The following is a 17,813-nucleotide window of genomic DNA, read 5'->3' as shown; positions in this document are numbered from 1 at the left end:
GTCAAGCCCAAAACAGTTCAACTCTCCTGGCTGGCGTAGCTCAGTGGATTGAGCGCAGGCTGGGAACCAAAGTGTCCCAGGTTCGATTCCCAGCCAGGGTACATTCCTGGGTTGCAGGCCAGAACCCCCAGCAACCGCACATTGATGTTTCTCTCTCTCTCTCTATCTCCCTCCCTTCCCTCTCTAAAAATAAATAAATAAAATCTTTTTTAAAAAGTATAAAAAAAGATTGTTAAAAAAACAAACAAACAACAGTTCAACTCTGAAGTCAGATGGTCAGCACCTGTGCAATGGATCTTGCACACAAACAAATGTCATAGTAATTAGAAATAACAGCCCCTTATGTTTAACAGGGCAATGAAATCTATTCATTAATTTGATTTTCCCTTATATATCCATTTGTATCTTGCATACAGCATACACAAGATAATGGTTAAAATAACAGAAACTAATAAAGTTCACCTTATATATTGTAGTATCTCTCCCTATCCTACAGAAAAGATCTAGCCTCAAACTCCAGCTCTGAGTAACCCTCTTCATGCATCTGTTTCCTGGTGTAGGATTTACAAAATCTGCCTCTCAGAACTTTTTGAGGATGAAATGAGAAAGAGTTTATGTATCTATGTAATAGCACATAGGGCCATGCATGAAAGATAGATGCAACGGCACTGCACTGGGGTTGGCTCCCAAGTCCGTGCATAAATTAAATGCAAGTATGGTGCAACACTATTGATATCAATGTTAGTTTTCTTTCCTAACTCTCAACAACTACTCTTTTCACACAATCATCCCCTTTGCAAAACTTACAAGGCAAGTCTTGGCCATTATATGCAGGCAGATCTCTATTAGGACAAGGAGACAAATAAAAGCAAGGCCCTGGTGGGGTAGGTCAGCTGGTCAGAGCATCGCCCTGATACACCCAGGTTGTGGGTTCAATCCCTGGTTAGGGCATATGCAAAACCAAGGAATGCATAAATAAGTGGAACAGCAAATTGATATTTCTCTCTCTAATCAATAAAAAAATTTTAAACAAAGAAGAGCAAATTGGTTGTCTTCTCCTACTCATGTTATCCACTGCCCACAACCTAAGGTTTCAGTGTAACTCCAGCTTCAATACTGACCTGCACTGTCTTACTGACTCTCTGTAATAGCAACTACTGTTTAGTGAGTATCCATTTAATAACAGTTTATTTATACAGTCTTTAATTCCACCATTACAGGACTATTAGGATTATCTCTATTTTACAGATAATAAGATGAAGACTTAGAGACTTTTAAGGAACTTGTCTGAAATAACAGTCTTAAGTGGAAAAATCTGGATTCAAACTCAGTCTTCTGGTCTCAAATCAATACTGTATCATTATGCACAAACACCATGGTTTAGCTTTAGAACAACCAGAACATGTTTACTTGATCTAAATTCCCTATCACTGTTTCCAGTGGGGAAACTGTCTTGTTGCTGTGATAACCATTTCTGGAATTCAACTTTGTGTTCATTCCTTAAACAGTGGTGTTTTTCACCAGCATTAGGACTCAGCTAGAGTGTTGCTGCAGACACAGACAATACAGTGATGATTTGAATGCTTTAGATTTGCAGTATTTGCTTCCAAATGAACATGCTACTTCTGTCTGAAAAGAACTAAACTGTTTTCTATGACAAAGTCTCAGACTCCCAGGATTGATCCCTCTGCTACAGTATCTGAAAAAAGCTTTGTAAGCCCATTAATATTCTAATTAGGAGATCGGGATTTCTATGATGATTCTTTCTCAAACATGTAGTCATGCAGCATGATCCAACTGTGTGGGCCTATGGGCACAAGGATGGCAGTGGGGATGGTTAGAGTATAAATCCAGAAATACTGTCAGATTACATTTTGGTAAAAATGTGCATGTGCTTTTCATATTCTTTCCCCATAACTTTTCTTAAATGTGAATCACGTCAGGAGGTATAATTCAAGCTTGTCGCTATATTCCTACGAGCGCAAAAATAACTTGGGTTTCTACAAATATTTTTGAGCCTTTTAATATACATTACAAATATTTTAGACCAATCACATTTTGTTGTTTGTAACATATTTACAAAACAAAAATATATTACAATAAATACGAATGGAACAGTGAATTTGATCAACAAGAAACTCTGTCACAACCAGATATTTAAAACGAATGCAAAAACCTGTTGGCCTGCGTATGCTAAGAGTTTTGAGATAAACAGGGGCCCCGAGTTATAATGTATCCGGGAAAGAGATGGGCGAACCCAGAGTTAAGTTAGGTAAGATTCTTTCTCATTGCTACTTACATAATGTTTAATGATGTTTTAAACTGTGAACATTGATGACTTATCCCAACATGATTCAAAGCTAATAGAATTCTATCATTTCAAAATGTATGTGACATTCACATAATATCCTTTTAATTATTATCATTATATACTGTAGTTCACATAATATCTACAATTGTGAATGAAGGAAAAAAACAAGTCACGGCAACATGTCTCACATTCCAATTTTAAATAAGACAAGCACATACTGAATCAAATATTATTTTATAATACGTTAATAAATAACACCTAGTTTGTTATGGTTACCTTGAAGAGTTGACAGCTGTGTATTTTAAAAGAACATTTTCTGTGAGTTTCACATGGTGAGTAAAAAGTAAAATTAAAAAAAGAACACTTTTAATGAAAAAAAGAAAGAAAATTCTATATAAAACATAAAGAATATTTTTTCTTTTTTCTAATTTGGAACATAAAGCATTTTTAACATGCTGCTTTTCTAGTAGAGTCTGCCATAAGAAAATTAAAATAGAAACAAAAAATGATTGTCTTTGAAAAAATTTTTGAAAGCTTTTCACAATATTGAGCATGAACCTTTTCAAGTTAGTAACGAAATCTGTCTGCCCCTCTGCTCTGCACATGTGTACTACCCACACTGTGTGCATGCGCACCGAAGAGCTCTACTAAACTCACGGGATAACAGTGGCTTACCCTCAAAACCAGAAACAGCCAAACACTGAACTAAAATCCAACCAGTCTGAATTCTGCAAAGGCTTCGCTCTTGCTTTGCTTTTACAGATATCCCTGTGTGAGGTGTTGGTCCTGGGGATTGCCAACGACTTTTAAAGCAATAAACCCCAATGAAATAATCCAAGGGATCCAGTTTCACCTGGCGGGAGAGGAACATGGAAATCCTGAAAAGCCACCTGACTCGGTGTACAGGTAGCACGGCTCTCTCCCTGCCGCTGCACCCGACTGTTACTCATGCTCAGTGTTGTCTCATCTTCTCTCACCACAGCTACTTGCACACCTAGAGGATGCTCAGTCCATACCAGATACCTGTCCCGACCACTTGTGAATGTGCCAAACTGCTTCACAACAAGCTAAGAACATTTCTTGGCTAAGCGAAAGGAAGAGCATTAAGCCTGATAGCAATTTAGACATTTCTTTCAAACCAGGTTGTTGTTATGGTGTTGAGACTTTTTTCACTGAGCAACCAGTTTTCTAAAGGGAAAGGAAGGTAGTAGCCCAACTTTCTGACCGGGAATAAAGATTTCTACCTCCTCAGAGTCCCTATTTTCTTTAGCCTATATTTTCACTAATTTTTAGCTTATCCAGGAAGAGTTGGTGGTCATCACCGGATTATAGTACAGTCACTTCCCACAACTCAAGTTCTTTTGCATCTGTCAGTCCTCTTGACGGAAAGAAGTATACAGTGTTACTCTAAAGACCATAGGAAATTTCCACTAAAAAAAAACCAACTTGGTGGTTATATTCCTGGAGTCTAAATCAGTTGCTCAAATTATATCTTTCCACGAAAATCTAATAACCATGAGTTAAAATCCATCATGTAATCCTATTACCATAACTTTGCTCATTAATTGTATCTCCAGAAAATGAGATGGGTTATGCTTTTGGTGGCCTTTATTTCCCATTTCCCCACAATATGCTGAGAGGGCTCTGCAAAGGGCAGGCTGGAACGTTGTAACTCTGCAAGGTCATCTAACTAAAAGGTCCTGTCCTGCTTTGGATCTTTTACGGCAGGGACTTGAAAAAACAAACAACCACATTCCTTATTAATGAGGAATTAACTCACAAGTAATTAACAGTTTAGTACTGGTACGTGTTACCAGAGTTTTTGGTTCATCTTTGAAAACCTCAGAATTATGACACACACTAAGCATTTGCACAGGTCTGCAGCAGACATGGAAAATTAATACAAGGGCTTTTGGCCTTGATTTTCGAATTCAGACCAGGCATCATTGAGCTCCATGAAAATCATCTTTGCATATTGTTCATAGGGTTGCCCAGTAGCCTACAGAAAAAAAAAAAGAAAACATACATTAGACACCAGAGACCAAGATTTTATTTATATTAAATTTTCACTGCCAAAAGTGGGCTCTACATTATTGAAATGTTTTTCAATTAGGCCATTTCTCTTCTTATAGCCCAATCTACATGACCCTAATTACTACAACCTCCCCAGAATGCCCTCCCCCTAGAAATTCATTTACGGTAGTAGTAATAGGTCAATGAGTAGATAACAGAACTTATTAGGCTGAAAAAGATTCTTCTCTATTGTCCAGAAGTATTTATCAAATGACAAAGATTTATGACAGCCGATCTCCAATTGACTGTATTTCTAAACTCCCATTTTCCCATTTTTAAAAGCAGCTAAGTTCTTGGAGACATTAAAAATTAGTCACTGGTAAATCTTACACCTCTGTAAGGAAAGCTCCCATTCTGTTATTTATAATATATAGTTTGATTCTTTTCCCCATCCACTTTATAAAATATAACTGTTCATTTAAATACCTGATTTTAGCCCATGGACTTTATTTTATCATATAAATTGCCTAATAACCAGCAAATAGAAAGTATGCTTTTTAATACATGTTTATAAACTAATGAAATGAGCACCAAACAGGCCATACAGGAGGGCAGGTTATGCTCACTTTATCTGGATGCACCACCAGCACAGCCTTCCTGTACACCTTCTTCACCTGCTCTGGCGTTACCAGGTCTGCCATGCCAACCGGCTTCCATTTGGTCTCCCCAGCCCACAGCACAGTGTGCATCGTGGAGAGAAGTGCTCTGATATTTCTCTCTTTGCCTTCAATCCACTCCAGAATCTGTAATACATGGGAATTAAGAAATTCAGAAGGTGTCTATTGAGATTCTGCTCTGGCAACATCAAAGGACCTGAGGCTCCCTGCATACTCCCAGCTGTTTCCTCTACCTCTAATCCTTCCCCCCACCTCCACTTCCTGCCTTCTCTTTCTGGTTGACTCTTCACCATCCTTCAAAAGCCTGCTCAGGAATTTCATACTGTTCCCCTTTGACAGTCTGAATTCCTTCCTCTCTGTGCAACTCCAGAGTTCATTATTCACTCCTGGAGTATGAACCCCATGGGGACACACATCATGTCTATTTTGGTGTCTACTCTCTGATTCTGTCTAGTAGCGTATCTGGCACACAGACACAAAATAAATACGCCTTGAAGAAAAGAAAGAATTTTCTGGGCCATGCCCTTAAACATGTTTCTGTCATAATATATGCCACACTTGAATGTAATTGTCCACGTGTTTGTCCTTCCCTGCCATGAGGCTGAGCTGCCTGAGGAAAGGTACTGTTCCTTTTACAATGGTGTTATCTTAGAAACCAAATAACTCCTGCCACTGAATAGAGCTCACAAAAGGTTTATTAAATGAATTCACCCATTAAGTCACTCATTCAAACTATTCATAGTTTGGATCTTCATATTTTGAACAAATGAGGCGATTAAGTTAATGGTTTCGTAACATTGCACGTAACTGAGCTCATTACAGGAGCTCGGTGCGTGCTTGCTGATGGATGGTTCGGTCATGGTTAGTGGTGGCTACTCTCCCAAACAAGTAATACCTCCGTGCCAACTCAATAACCAAGCATGGTTTAAAAGACATACATGACTTCTTTGATAGAAAACTGTCAGAGTTTGCCTAATGAATAAAAGTTATCAAATGGAGCACAATGTTTCTGGAAGGAATATAAAGCCTCTGTGATGTTACGTGAAGTGAAAAACAAACACAAACAAAGGGTCATTTATTATACACAAAAAAGTGTTAAAGTATCTATACATCTTCAAAAATGTTCCAATCTATCCAGAAATGTGTCATATTTCAAAATGACTGCCTGCCTGCAGCAGCCCTGGTTTGGGAGAGGCTTTGATGCTGTAACAGATGAGACCCCCACCTTCCAGTCTGCTACAGTGGCAGCACATTTAGTATTTCGTCACACAGAAATTAGACCTCTCCCTCTACAAAGGGCATTCCTATTCTCTTGACCTTTACAAACTTTTCCACTACCTCACACAATTCACCAGCACAACCACACTTTTGTTTCCAAGCTAACCTGTCCACACAACATCCTCATATATGAAGTATCATCTGCTTCTTCGTCTGTGGAAAAAGGGGGTGAGAGTACCTGGTTTACAAACTGAAAAAAAAAACATGGAGAAACATTCTTTTTCTCCAAGTCAATTCTTACTTAGACTTCTAGAATCAAAAACAGCTAAAAGCAAAGCTACTCCGGATAAACGTGGAGGAAAGCAGCGAGGAAGCCAGGAACCAGGAAGGCCAATGGCTCTGCACACGCGACCTCGTCACACAGGGTAACGGTACCGAGTCAGGGACTCCCTCACCTTCAGTCTCTCAGGATCCATTTCCTTCGCCATTTCTTCCTTTCTCATCTCAGCTATTGTTCGAGGCCCCTTTTTGTCTTTGTGTGCATTGAAGCCTTGACCAGAAAGTAGGTCTTCAAAGTCAGCTGCTTTTTGTTTCCCTTCTGCAATGTAGTTTTTAAAAATCATTATAGTTTTCACTCTTAAACCTAATATCACACCATGTCTCATAACACTTGAGTCTTCAAGGTGCTTTCACATGCATTAATCCCCTTAATCCTCACATCTACCCTGTGGGTAGAGTAAGAGACTGCTACGCCCATTCTATAAACAAGGAAAATAAAGTCTATGGAACTTAAGAGATTTGTCCAGAATCACATATCATGTCCATGGCAAAGCTAGGAGGTGAGGCTAGATTGTCAGATGAAATACAATTCCATAATTGCATCTCCATGTAACCACCTACTTATAGGTGAGGGCACTCATGATTCTCCCCCACCCCCTGCCCCAGTCGTACAACTAAGCATCAGTGGTGGAGCGGAGGTCTGGGTTTTGGTTCTTAGAATCCACACATGCCACTACTTTCCTCCCTACACCCAGCTGACAGTTTTAGTCCCTCATAGTGGCCTTTTTCTCCAAGTCTGGCTGTGGTCTCAATCTCAGTCTGTTAGGAAAGGCAGCCTAGCATGACGGTAAAGAACAGAGACTCTGGAGACAGGCCTCCCTGGGGTTTGAATTCCAGCTCTGCTACTTATTAGCAATGTTACCTTGGGGCAAATTACTTATCTCCATGCCTCAGTCTCCTCATCTGTACAATGGGTGCAGTGTTAATGATACTACTTACCTCACAGGGTTGTTGTGAGAGTTGATATTAACATTTTAAAGTACGTAGAACAGTACCTGGCTAAACATTTGTTAAATTAAAACAAACAGAACCAAAACACAGCAGTCCATACCAGCAGCACCCATCAACCAAAGCTGGTGTCTGAACTGACACCCACTTGCCATCTCTGCACTGTAAGGTGCACCATACACACACTCACACAAGCACACACTGGGACTGGGATTTTGTCTGTCTTCTTCGATGCTGTGTCCCCAGTGTTCTACACTGAAGATGCTCCATAAATATTTTCCAACTAAAGACACTCACCCCATATCTACTCAAAGTACAGACAGAAAGGAAGCCACAAGACTCATGGATTTGTCCAAGGAACATCCACTGCGAACCACAAATCATGATATTATACATTCCCAATAAATGCATCCCTATCATGTTAGTAGTGTGAAAAGGCACCTATGTCATGGCTGGTAGAGTGTGGCAGTTAAGAGAAGGCTTTCTGGGACCAAATTGCCTGGGTTCAAATCTTAGCGCTGTTACTTACAAGCTGTTTGAATTTAAGAAATTACTTTATCGATCTCTGTCACAGATTCCTCATCTACCACATGGGGTCAGTTTTGAAGATTATATGAAGTAATACATGAAAATTGTTTAGAATAGCACCAGACGTCAATCAAGTAAGTACGTACTCAATAAATGTTAGCTGCTTCGAATAGGAAAAGGACTTTCCTTGGATTCCACTTTCTCTCCATGGATTCCGAGAGGGAAAGGCCTGTTTCCACATCATATGCCTATACATTTAATTCTTGGATATGATCAAATCAACAGAAATGCAAAAATGTATCACACCAGGCCTTTTAACAAACTCAAATTTAACCATCCCTGCTATGTAAAATGTTTTTTAAATACTTTTAAATATTTTATTTATTTATTTTTAGAGAGAGAAAGAGAGGAAGAGAAACATCAGTTGATTGCCTCTCACGTGCCCCAACCAGGCACCTGGCCCACAACCCAGGCACGTGTGCGGACAGGAAATCGAACCTGTGACCTTTCCGTTCACAAGTGAGCATTCAATCCACAAAGCCACACCAGCCAGGGTGAGCAAAATGTGTTTTACATGTCAAGAACCCCATTCAAATAGTAAAAATTTTTAAAAATCTGCATACATATGAAGGCCAAATCTGGGATACAACCACAGAATTTAAAATAAACCTTTATATTTGATTTTAAAAACAATAGTGAATAAAAATAAAAAAGAATAGCATCCAGATTATCCTCTAGCCTTACGCTATTGGCCCATTTTGTGTTCTTTTAACTTTCTCCTCAGAAGAGAGAAAAAACATATCACAGGAAACTCAATGATCTCAGGAACATCCAGCAACCAGAGCACAGGAAAGACTAAATATCTAAGATATACACACTCTCATCTGGACCCGAGGGCAAATGTGAACACAGTTCTTAAAAGGTTCCCAAGCTTTCTCTTCTACCCCCCCCCCTTTCAAAGGAATGACAATTTCAAGATCCACCCAACCTTCCCCTCATCCACTGAATACTCATTTAGTGCCTAGATATGCCAGGCGCTATACTATGTGCTAATGATAACATGGCAAAAACACACAGAGTCCCTGCCCTCCACCTGGTCTCAGCATGGGAAGAAACACGCAAGTGAGCCAATGGTCACAAAATGCTATGTGTTAAGAGCATGGTAAATGCTCTAGGCACAGAGTCAGAGGCAGGGGTCATGTTGTGTCTCTAAAATTACAAGACTGCCTCAGAAACCACCAGAGTTGTTTTCTGTCTCATTCTTCAGACATACATCCATGCAGGTAGTATGACAACACTTGCAAGCTGTTTGAATTTAAGAAATTACTTCCCCACACCAGGCTCCATACCATCGTCCTTACCCAAATTGGTCGGTCCTTTCCCACGTTCATTCTGGGCCCCAGGCATGGCTGAGAAGCTCACGTTGTAGTTGGGCCGGTTCTGGGGAGAGGAGTGCGGCATGCTAGGCTGTGGCTTGGACTGTGTCTGCTGCCAGCTGTAGCCACCTCCCTGCTGCCATCCTCCAGCCATAGGCTGCGGAGAAGCTTTCTGTGGTGAGCTGAGAGGTGGAAATCCCCCACCCAATCCAGTTGGTGTGGTGGGTTTGCTGGCAAATGACGAACTACCTACAGAGAAAAAGGGGAGAAAGAAGGTAATGCTATTTTTGAGTAGCCTCTAACTTTTGTGTCCTGAGTTATTGTTTGCAATAACTTTAGTGGAAATTGCCTTAGTAATTAATAGCACTATTAACCTTCCTAATAGTTAAAAAATTTGCAGGTATGTATTTCCTTTAATCCCCACAATGATATTTTTAGGTATGTATTAATAGTCCTATCTTTTCTTTAGACGAACAAACTGCAGCTCAGAGCAGGTAAGCGATTTTTTCAAAGTCACACAGCCAGCAAGTGACAGAACTGGGACTTGAATCCAAGTATTTTACTCCAAGCCAGAAGAGCCCTGGCTCTTCTCCTGAAGCCATCCCTCTTTCCATCCCACCTCCTAAGCAGATTCTATTTCTTCAATAGAGTAAAAACTACCAAATGATAAGAATAGGAAATAAGATATATTCACTCATTAAGGTGCTATTTAAACTTCAATGATCAGGTTTATCATTGTTTGTTTTAAGTACAAGTACAGTTAATGCTCAAGAGTAAACAGATATGTTTTGAAATCTCACAAGTAGGTTTCAATTTCACATTACTTGCATTCATCGTGGGAGAGCAGACACAGCCAACACTCTTGACAACTGTGAACACGGTTCACAGCCTTGGCTGCATTAGAGCCACTGGGGGGACTTTTAAAACTCCCTATTTCCAAGCCACAGGCATATCAATTAATTCAAAGTAGCTATGGGAGGAACTAAGACATAAATGTTTATATTAGAACTGTTCAATGTGCAAATACCTTAAAGAGAAGAACACTGTCTTTTGTCTTTCCCAAACTGCAGCTATATAATTTGGAAGTTTAATTTTTACTGTGAAGCAATTACCAAGGAGTCAAAACTTCTAGCTTGTAGCCCTTGCTCATACTCCTGTCCATTGTGTGGCTTTAGGAAAGTCACTTAACCTTCCTAAGTTATGTGACTAGAAAAAGTGGAGAAATTTACAAAACTAATTTTTCCAGCATTTGTAAAAATTACTGCATTTCAAAAATGACAAAGAACACTTGAACTCTCCCTAGTAGATGTGTTGTAGTGATATGCGTCTAGCTATTCTGAAACTATTTTTGTTGTCTGACTATTAGTATTGTTGCCACACAGGGAACAGGAAGATATGCACTTATAATACGGGAAGGCAAGGAAGAAACCTGTGGGACTGGATGGAAATCTAGATATTTATACCCCATCATTTCATATCTCTCTCCCCCAAAACGTAGAGCAATGACCTGCAGCCCAGTACAGTGAACACACTTAGTGTACAGACTTGGATTTCTAAGTACCATTCCCCACAAAAGGAAATGAGGATACTCTGGAGAGTGACTATTTCCAGGACTAAGTTATAAAAATTTCAAGACAAATCTAGAACATCTTGTTGTACTATAAAAATTCTCAAAAGATGGACTTGTTAAGGGAGAAACTTCATTCTTCTTGCTGATGCAGTAAAGAATTACAGACCAGCAAATCTATTAGCGTGCATGCAGCATTTATTAGTGGTATCTTCTCAGGGAAGAGATTGGGCCTTGCCGATATGGGGGAGAAAGACCTATGGTCAGGGCAGGGCAAAGTAAGGGTGGCAAGGGCATCCAGTCCCTTGGCCCAACGACTTATATAGTTGGCAGGATGGGGTGAATGAGTTACATGTTGATTGGTAGGTAAAGGTGCTTCCAGCTTCCCTAGGGTGACATAACTACTCAAACATACTTATGTGTAGGGGTCTGTTAGCCCGAATTTTTATCTTGCTCAAGACTCCATTTGTTCATCTTGTTATAAAACAGATATGTGACAGGAGGTAGTTAATTAGACTTGAGGCAGCTACCCAAAGTTATTTATGGACTCTTTCTGTAAACACTAGGGACCCCCTTCTAAAACAGACAGTGACCAGAGGTAGGCAATTAATCAAAGTGGTTTTATGGGCTTCTTCTTTGGGCACTGTGGACCCCCTCCTCTTCCCTGGTCTAGACCTTGGGATGAATACAGTTTCTTTTCCAGATAGTGGAAATTATACACAGAATTTCAAGGGCTCCCCGTGGTATTTCTTGTGATGTTAGAACACCTGGCAATATTATTGGACCAGGCTCAGGACTGCTGAGTTAGTGATGTCTCCCTCTGCCTCCCTGCCTTAGTTTACTGTCTGTCCTGACAGAACAAAGGGGCTTTCACAAATCAAGCCTGGGACAATAAGGACAGTAATAAGTGATAACCCACTAAGTCAAAAAACATTCATCAGTCCATTTGATGTGAGGGAGAGGGAGGGAGAGAAAGAGAACAAAAAGGTTTTTCCTCACAGTGAAATGCTAATTAATAAATGTACAAAGAAGGAAAGAATCAGAAAAATCGCAGTTTTGCAAACATCATAGTAATGACTACTTCAGGCAAGAAACATTAATGAATGCCAAAATCAGTGGGTAAAAGTCAGATGGAGAATAAAATATTCTCCAAAAGGTTTGTCTCGTATAAAATAGTCTCAAATTATCTCCTCCAGGTTATTCATTAATTACAAAGAGAAATATGTTAACTTTACAGTGAAGGAAACTGGCAGACATCACCCTAAGCAAGTGATAAAAATTAACAAATTCAGACTTTCTTAATTGGTCTGTACCCTTCAAGTATCAATTTCATAAAAGGCAATGAAAGGCTGAGGAATGATTCCAGATTAACCAGTCAAAAGGACATGAGAACAAAATGCAAGATACAACGCTGGATTTTAAAAATGAACTTTCTATAAAGGTCACTCTTCAGAGAGACCTTCCGTAACCACTTAATCTAAAAATAACATCCCAGTCCAGCCATCACTCACCTTCTAAAGCTCTAAAAAGCTTTAGAGCTGGAACTTCAGTATCGAAAACTTATTACTTGAGCATGTTACTTTACCTTTTGTGCCCCAGTTTCTTTGTCTACAAAAGAAGGATTATAATAGTCTACTTCTGAAGATTATTGGAAGATGAAATAAATTTATATATGTAAAGCACTTAAAATAGTGCCTGGTACATAGTAAATCCCCAATAAACATTGTTATTAGGTTATAAATTTATTCATTTATAAATAAATAAATGAATTTGTTTTCCCTCCTAGAATATAAGCTTTAGAAGACAGAAATTTTATTTTGTTGTTTTTGGTTGGTTGGTTTTTACTAGCACACTGAAGGCAATAACTAAATAGTTGTGAAATGAATAAATGGATTTGAATAAAATGACCTGTCAATGAGGTTTTATTTGAAGTAGAAACTCACCTGATGTTATTTTAAATTTTTCAGCTTACATTAAAATACAAAGAAGGGAAAATAATTTTCAGAGTTCTTCAAAGAAAATAATTCTAAAACATGTGTAAGGAAAGGTGAAGATTCCGACACAATCACTGTAAAAAATGGTAGCATGCTCTCCTTCCCTGTACACAATTTGGCTCTAAATACATCAGGGCTTTTGAGAACCTGAACTATCAACATGGCTACATGGCTAATTCAAACCTTGGCATCAGGGCTCATCTCCCACTATTTAACAACTCTGCACCACCTAGACAACTAAGGGAACAGGAGGAAGACAAGGCTTCAAAACATCCAATGAACTAGTCCTTAGAAGTGTTTTCTTGGTGAAACACTTTGAGAACATGGCAAACTTTGTTCCTTTTGGAAAGCATCACTGTGGCTATTTATTCTGAGACATGTTTGCTGCAGTCAGAGTCCACTGAACCCAGTGATTCCAAAATCACTTGCTCGTGTAACACTTATCCTCCAACAACAATTAACATATGATGAAAACACTGGGCAGAGAGTGAGTATTTGTGTGTGTAATTTCACAAACTGACCAGACAGCACTGCAGTCAATGACAAGAAGGGGGATGCCAGCGCGAGGCTCTCACAGGTAGCATCAGAAGAAGGCCTGTGCACAGCTGGCCCCGTGTGGCTCAAGGCTGTTTGACCAGCTTTGTCGCTCAGCGTTTTTCTACACGTTCATTACTTTTGCTGCTGCCAAACTCTGTTGTCAGATGCTTCTGGAAGTTCTAACTTTATTCATGTTACTAACCCAAAATTAGACATTGGAGAAATAGATTAATAGGAGTTAGTTTCAATTCCTTATTTGAAGCCTGTTGTTGTTTTTTTAACCAATCACAGGATTTAGAGTATATATAGCTTAAGAAGACATAAGTTTTTAGGTTCCAGCTTACTATGACACTAAAGATTTAGATTTGAGGTTTTGTAGCCATAAGTAAACATCTTAACCTGTTAGGTTTGTACCTAGTGCCCCAAGGTCAGCAAAAGGATCCAGAGTCTGGGGTTTGTTTTGATGGGTGGGGGTGCCATGCGAGGATCCTGTAGGGCTGGTGGCAGCTGACTTGCTTCCCATTCCAAAACCTCCTGAAAAGGAAATAAGATCATTGAAAATGAGTCAGCTGCCTAAGGCTAAAGGCTGAAATTCAAAAACCCAAACCTACTGCTCATCTCGTCTCCAACTGCAAATGAGGACAGGATTTGGAAATACATTAGAAGTTTGCTAGACCTTGCTTTTCTGGCATAAGTGAAGAGCGGCTTGGGGTGGGGTCAGGGAGCAAAGAAGGCATATGCTGTTTCCTGGCCATACCTGTGAGCTACCGTCTAGGTTACCTCTCCTGTCATCTGGCTTCGTTCTTTCTATGGAATTTGCAGCCAAGCCTGTGTCTGAATTCTGACTCTGCCATTTCCTGGATGAGTGGCCCTGGGCACATTGTTTAACTTCTCTGAGTTCCAACGTTTTCTTATTGGTTCAATAAAGAAACAGGAACTGCTTCAGAAAGTTGCTGTGATGAGCACATTGTGTGCATGTGTGTGTCACTTGCATAGTGCAGGGGATGCAGTCACACAGACGGCTCTCAATAAGTACCATCTAGCCATGAGGAAGACAACTTACTCATCAGAGACAAATCCAGCCTTGACCCAAGTCCTTTGTTAAGAAGGAGGACCATCCACATTATATAGCATCTACTCTATGCTAGAAATTGTCATGTGATTTCACTTAAGCTGTACAGCTGTGTGGGACAAGAAGTATGATCACCATTTAATAGAAAACAAAACTGAGATTCAAACTTGTAAAAAACATTCAAGAGCTTCTAAGTGGCACATTAAGATATACATCCAGATCCACCTCGTTCTAGTGTCAAAAGAGATATTCAGCAAATGAGACTTAAAAAAATAAAATAATGTATAATATATTACATTACAGCACTACCACATCAAATGCAATGGCGAAGTTCTACCAGGACACATCTTTAGGAAAAATCAACACAAATTACATGGGTGGGCTATGATACTCTGTAAGTACTCACTTATCTTGGATGAATGGTCATGCTTTAAGAACTGGCTAAGTGTGCATAGAAAAATACCCTGCTGACCTTTACCTGGTTTAGCATGCCAGTCCCAACCTCCTGAAACATCTGGCTGAATGTTCACAGCAGGTGTGCTTGAAGCTAAAAATTAGAAGCAGCAAAAAATCAAAACAAGTTGCTTAGAGCCCACTTTTCTAAGTTCACATAGCTATTCTTTCCATGATGTTTATTTAGCTAAGGGGAATCAGCTGTATAAGAGTAATATACATTGGTACTAAATTTTTTCTGAATTTATAAAATGCAAGTAATAAACAGGATGTCATAAGAAAGAATTCCTTTCTAAAGCACCTCTAAATTCTGTCAATAAAATCAGTGAGTAAAATGCAAATACTAAACATTAAAAGTGGAATTTGAAATATACACATACTCATCGCCACCACCACCCAAAGAATCATCAATTCACCAATATCGGCATTACCAAGCCCATATTTACTTATTTTGTTTGCTTAGTACAAACCAAGACATCTTGACCTTCCTACCATTAAGTTTAAAAAGAACACACTCTTATGAGTAATAAAAGTTCTTTCCTTTCTATTCTTATTCCACAGTAATTCCTGAAACCTGAGGTGTAAATTAGACCCTTTTTTTTAACTAACATTTGCTGTCTGACTTTCTTTACACTCTGACTTTACTCTGATATCTAACTAGGATATAGAACTAGGTATCAGAAGTTCAATGTTATTACTAGTCAAACCCAAAATCATTATAACCACCTACCATATGCAAGGCACCCTGCCAGGGAACGGAGAACTAAAAGACACATTGCCTATTTTCAAAAAACTTAAAATCTGCTGGAGAGAGGGACATACAAATGAAAAGGTAATTACCTAATACTTGTATTCTCTCTGCCTTTTATTACAGTTTTTATTTTCCTTCTAACACTATGCCCCAAGTGCTTATCCTCTTTAGAGTAGATGTTCACTAAATATTTGTACGGCTCAAGGGTAATACTTCTTGATTTTAAGAAAAGACAGTGGTGCTTTGTGGAAATTTGAGGAAAATGATTCCAGGTTTCCACTTGCATAGCTGGATAAAAAATGGGAACAGGCACCTTTCACCGAGGTAGGGAATGCTGGAGGTGGGCATCTCTGACCTCGAAATCTGACATCTGGGTCTCACATGTATGTTATCCTATATGAAGAATATGCAACTGATCCACTAACAGTGGGATGATCATTGATTTCCAAACGAGGATGGTGGAAAATTCTTTTCATTCACTGGCAAGACAGGCCAAAATGAGAAGTGTGGCCACCAAACAAAGGGGCGCTAACTGGCCTACACTGAGTAATGACCGGGTTCTAATCAGCTCATAAGACACAGAGAACCTGATCCAGAACTGCCAGGCTGAAGTATGAACATCCATGCCCATGGGACATGAAATGTAGTTCTCCTATGAAAACAATAAATTCAAAGTATTAAAATCCAGAAAATAGCCCTGGCTCATGTGGCTCAGTGGATTGAACACTGGCCTGCAAACCAAAGAGTACATGGTTTGATTTCTGGTCAGGACACACGCCTGGCTTGCAGGCCAGGTCCCTAGTTGGGAGTGTATGAAAGGCAACTGATCGGTATTTCTCTCCCTCTCTTTCTCCCTCCCTTCCCCCTCTTTAAAAATAAATACATTTTTTTGAAAAAATCAGGAAAATATACAACCTCATTAATTCTATCATTATGCATCCAAGAGGCTTAGGTAGGAGAAATGAGTTAATTAATCTTATATTTACATATCAGAAAGATAGATAGATAGCACCTATTGTGTGCCAGTAATTCTTCCAAGCACTAGGGAAACTTTAATGAACAAACAAAAATCCCTGCCTTGCTGGAAAAAATAGACAACAAAAACTAAACACATCACATAAGTAAAATATTAAATATATTGAAGTTGATAACTAACATGGAAAGGAAAATGTAGAGTGGGAGCAGGGGGATAAATTGTGACATGAAATGGAGCACTCAGAGTAGACTGCACTGAGAAGGTAACAGTTGGGCAAAGATCAGAAAAGAATCAGCCAGTGCAACAGCAAGTGGGCCAGCAGGGCCAGAATGGAGGGAACAAGAGGGAAACAACGGGAAATGAGGTCACTGGGGCACTGGGGCACATAGGGCCTACATGGGCCATTCTGAGGACTTTGGCTCCCATGCTGAGTGAAATCAGGAGCCCTTTTGAGTAGACCAATGATGTAACTTACATTTTAAGTAAGTGAGCAAACCAACAGCATTAACCTCTATCCCTGTGTTTTTCTCTCCAGGAAAACAACTTCCAATCAGGAGATTCTCACTACTCAAGGGTGAGAGGCGCATTTCTTGTATGTTGTCCTGTGGACCTTTCTCAAATAGTTTGATATCTAAGACTAAGTGGAAATTACCTATAAAAGTTATTCTGAGATTGATTTATATTTTTAGTCAAGTTACAGTTTGACCAATGTTGTATAACTCATCTTCCTTTCACGTTTGCAAAACTTCCACGAAGTCAAGCTGATGAGTGGACGGCAGACTCCAGACAAGCTCAGGATGCCTTCAACATGTCACTCTCTAGGTTGAGGCCAATAAAGTTTAATCGTCTTCAACATCAAGAATGGGACACAATTCTCTACCTCAAAGCCATTTGCCCTTCACTGAAGGGCTCTAGTTTTAGTCTGTTACCTATGTGATATCCTATTAAACTTACAAATGCATGTGATCACTATTCTTTCCACACAACCTAAGTCTCTAACATAAAACCATAATGTGGGCTGCACATGTAATTTAAAATTTCATAGTTGTCACA

The 17,813-nt window shown here is 39.4% G+C and overlaps 1 protein-coding gene across 14 annotated transcripts in view; it reads right to left on the bottom strand.

Annotated features, from left to right (window-relative positions):
- Positions 1–2,007: 2,007 nt before the first annotated feature.
- The window catches only part of DNAJC6 (DnaJ heat shock protein family (Hsp40) member C6), a 144,998-nt gene continuing 129,192 nt past the window's right edge, over positions 2,008–17,813 (bottom strand). For 7 of the 14 annotated variants that reach the window (XM_028513902.2, XM_036026226.1, XM_036026224.1 and 4 more), the window contains 6 exons: positions 15,059–15,127; positions 13,908–14,042; positions 9,396–9,659; positions 6,675–6,817; positions 4,951–5,127; positions 2,098–4,310 (listed from right to left, as the gene is read on the bottom strand). In XM_028513902.2, coding sequence (XP_028369703.1) covers positions 4,209–4,310; positions 4,951–5,127; positions 6,675–6,817; positions 9,396–9,659; positions 13,908–14,042; positions 15,059–15,127 — 890 coding nt within the window. In that variant the 3' untranslated portion in view covers positions 2,098–4,208. Of the gene's footprint in view, positions 4,311–4,950; positions 5,128–6,674; positions 6,818–9,395; positions 9,660–13,907; positions 14,043–15,058; positions 15,128–17,813 lie in introns of all 14 variants that reach the window. The other 7 variants (XM_028513908.2, XM_028513903.2, XM_028513899.2 and 4 more) reach the window with 5 other exon arrangements.

This window comes from Phyllostomus discolor, chromosome 5, assembly GCF_004126475.2.
Source record: "Phyllostomus discolor isolate MPI-MPIP mPhyDis1 chromosome 5, mPhyDis1.pri.v3, whole genome shotgun sequence".
In the NCBI taxonomy this organism is placed as follows: Eukaryota; Metazoa; Chordata; class Mammalia; order Chiroptera; family Phyllostomidae; genus Phyllostomus; species Phyllostomus discolor.
Note: the sequence above shows the minus strand (reverse complement) of the source record. Positions and strands in the feature narration are given on the sequence as shown.